General features: G+C 34.2%; 1 protein-coding gene across 1 annotated transcript in view; it reads right to left on the bottom strand.

Moving 5' to 3' along the window:
- LOC106472157 (dachshund homolog 1-like) overlaps positions 1 to 3,516 on the bottom strand; it is a 47,253-nt gene that overhangs the window by 14,476 nt on the left and 29,261 nt on the right. The window contains exons 6-7 of the mRNA XM_022400758.1: positions 1,394 to 1,570; positions 88 to 303 (exon numbers count right to left, since the gene is read on the bottom strand). Coding sequence (XP_022256466.1) covers positions 88 to 303; positions 1,394 to 1,570 — 393 coding nt within the window. The remainder of the gene's footprint in view (positions 1 to 87; positions 304 to 1,393; positions 1,571 to 3,516) is intronic.

Raw genomic sequence — 3,516 nt, 5'->3', positions numbered from 1 at the left:
ACGACAGCAAGGGTATCTGTAGAGTACAATGGATATGAGATTTTACAACAGCAAGAGTATCTGTAGAACTATTTCTAGTAAAACTACCTTTTTCTATATTTATCTGTCTCTCTTGTTGTCTAGCATTGTCTGCAGCCACCTTCAATAGTCCCTGTATGTTTCTTAACAAAGTCTCTATTGATGACACAGCCTGCCCCATGGTGGCGCCACCGCCATTGTTCAGACTCTGAAAAAACAGCGCATTCTGGGCAGAAAGGTGGTCGGTGTTGGCGGTACTGCTTACATCTGGGGTGTCACTGAAGTCTGATGATAGAAAATTACACTTTAATAGTAGAATGTCGTTTAATTATTTATGACAATTCAATTGATAGATGGTACAGCATCATACACTTAAATCATTTTAGTCCTGCGTAAACGCATAAAATAACAACATAATGTGGAAGAATAAAACTCTGTAGGACTGAAATACTTCATTATATGTACATTAATTTGAATTTTGAAGTATAAAACGTACATTAAACCCACAAAGTAAAAATAATATGGTAATTTATTTCTACTGCTATGATATACATCACGTGTGAATGCCATCCAACCCACATTCTGACATTCGAAACAGAGTTGTAACCCCCTGTACAACTTGCTTTTTTGCCATACTTACGTGTATAGTAAAGCCATCATTACTCAGATGTAAAATATAGCTCAGCACGAACTTGAAGCTGAGAACAAATGAACTATATCTTGAGAATTATTTGTTATAGGATTTGTAAAATATTTCTTAAGTTTATGTAAACGTAGATAAAACAACTAGGAAAATTTCCGTTCCTGAATCCAATCGATAACTAAGCTAATAATATTGTCAATACTGAATATTGTCGTTAAGTAAGACAAAAAACATCACCACTACTGGATCCCGTCACTAAGTAAGACAAAAAACATCACCACTACTGGATCCCGTCACTAAGTAAGACAAAAACATCACCACTACTGGATCCCGTCACTAAGTAAGACAAAAAACAAATACACTAATGAATCACGTTACTAAGTTAGACAAAAAACATCACCACTACTGAATATTGTCGTTAAGTAAGCCAAAAACATAACCAGTACTGAATCCCGTCATTTAATAACCAAAAACATCACCAGTACTGAATACTGACATTAAGTAAGCCAAAACATCCCCACTACTGAATCCCGTCATTAATTAAGACAAAAAACATCACCACTACTGAATACTGACATTAAGTAAGCCAAAAACATAACCAGTAGGGAATCCCTCGTTAAGTTAAAAACATCCCCATTACTGAATCCCGTCATTAGGTAAGTCCAACATAAATATTAAATTACATTCTATGTTTGATAATAATTGAGAAATGAGAACTCCTAAGTTACGCACCATGCTCGTGGTCATCATCGTCATCTTCACTGTCGTCATCATCCATGTGTTCATTGTACGCACCGTCACTTCCGCTGTTATTACCACTTCCGCCATTACTAATGTTGTTGTAGCCAGCTGCACGACTACTATGTTGAGAAAGGTTTAACACAGGAGCGTGCCCATTACTTGTCGTCCCTAAAAGAATAAAAAAATGGCTTAAATAAACGCCCATACTTACACAGTTTACATTTTTTTACTGGAAATAATCTCAATTCTTACCAATTAAATGTTCATATTTATTCTATCGTTAGTTGTACCCATACAGAAGTTATTATTCATAACTTTAAACTTTTTTTCTTTAAGGAAATATGACAAATATTTGGTCGTTCGGAAAATATTTGAAAACAAGCATACAATGTTTTCATTTGTAATCTTTCAAATTTGGAACCAAGTCACGTTGCCTTTTTTTTTCTGTCATAACGTCATTGGTATATTCATTACGAAAGATCACATGTTTACCAGTTCGTATTAATGGTACTAATTATTAATACTTTTGTCAAGTTGTTTTACTAAATACAGAATGTTACATACGTTTACACTACACACAGAGACGGAAACCTAAAGGTATCAGTTTATTTGAATTCGATACCATTTGTCGTAAAATCTCATATCCGTTGTACTCTACAGATACTCTTACTGTTGTAAAATCTTATGTCCATTGTACATTTTATTATAAAAAAGTAGTTATTTTGAAATATAGTGAACCAATTATCATCGCATCAACTAACAGGAAGAAGTAAATAAAGCTGTATGGTGTAAAGAAGTCAATATAACTGTAGTGATGTAAAGAAGTCAATATAATTGTTGTGGTGTAAAAAATCAATATAATTATTGTGGTGTAAAAAATCATATAACTGTAGTAGTGTAAAAATCAATATCACTGCTATAGTGTTTCTAAAACTTAATGTTATTTTACACTGAGTACAATTCAGTCAAGTATTTCTTATTACGTCAAATTAAAATCTCCGGTTCTCTTTCATCGCCAAATGATTTGAAGTAGATAAATAGGATGAACACACTTTACAAAATTTTCATTTAAACATCTTCTTAAAGACGAGTCATTGAAATAACTAAGGGATTGTAGAAGATAAGGACAGTATAACTCTTATTATATTACATACGATTTATCAGTATCGCTGTGTAGGCCCTATCTCCACAGATACCTCTATCACTAGGACACGTTGTACCATGCCAACTTTGTACCTGTATATTTTTTTCATTGGTTCGTTCCACACGTGTGATGTTAGGTTTTTAAATTTATTTACGACATATATATCCCCCCCTTAATGGCACAGCAGTATGTCTGCGGATTTATACTGCTCGAAACCGGGTTTCGATACCCGTGGTGGGTAGAGGACAGTCCTTTGTGAAGCTTTGTGCGTAATAACAAACAACAACAACGTATATATCTATAAAAAAGAAAAACATTATTAACTTGTCCTAAGTAAAACAGCACACCAATTTTTTAACTACAAAAAATGTTAATGGTATTATGACACAATGTTAAATCAAAATTTAGATTTTCTATAGAAATATAAGACAACGTAATTACAGCAATAACAAAATATATGATGCTTCGCCCAGAAGTTTTTTGTTTCTTGAAGTTTGCGCAAAGCAACTCGAGGGTTATCTGTGTTAGCCATCCCCAATTTTGAAGTAATAGAATAGAGTGAAGGCAAAACACCATCCACCACATTATAACGCCTTGTTGGCTGGAAAGGTAAGCTTTTTTCGGTTACAGGATTCGAAACTGCGACCCGCATATTGCGAGTCGAGCTCTTTACTACACTAGGCCATGCCAGGCCTTGCCCACAAGTAGAATATAATTCGTAACCAAAGCTTAAACATCATATCTTTACACCACTACAGTTATATTGACTTCATTACATCACTACAGTTATATTGACTTCTTTGCACCACTACAGTGATATTGACTTCTTTGCACCACTACAGTGATATCGATTTTTTACACTACTACACAACAGTTATATTGACTTCTTTGCACCACAACGGTTATATTGACTTCTTTACACCACTTTTTCCTCGCTCTTTTTCAAGCGTTATTATTATGGAGATTAGGG

Source organism: Limulus polyphemus, unplaced genomic scaffold (assembly GCF_000517525.1).
Source record: "Limulus polyphemus unplaced genomic scaffold, Limulus_polyphemus-2.1.2 Scaffold5122, whole genome shotgun sequence".
NCBI classification, from domain to species: Eukaryota; Metazoa; Arthropoda; class Merostomata; order Xiphosura; family Limulidae; genus Limulus; species Limulus polyphemus.
Note: the sequence above shows the minus strand (reverse complement) of the source record. Positions and strands in the feature narration are given on the sequence as shown.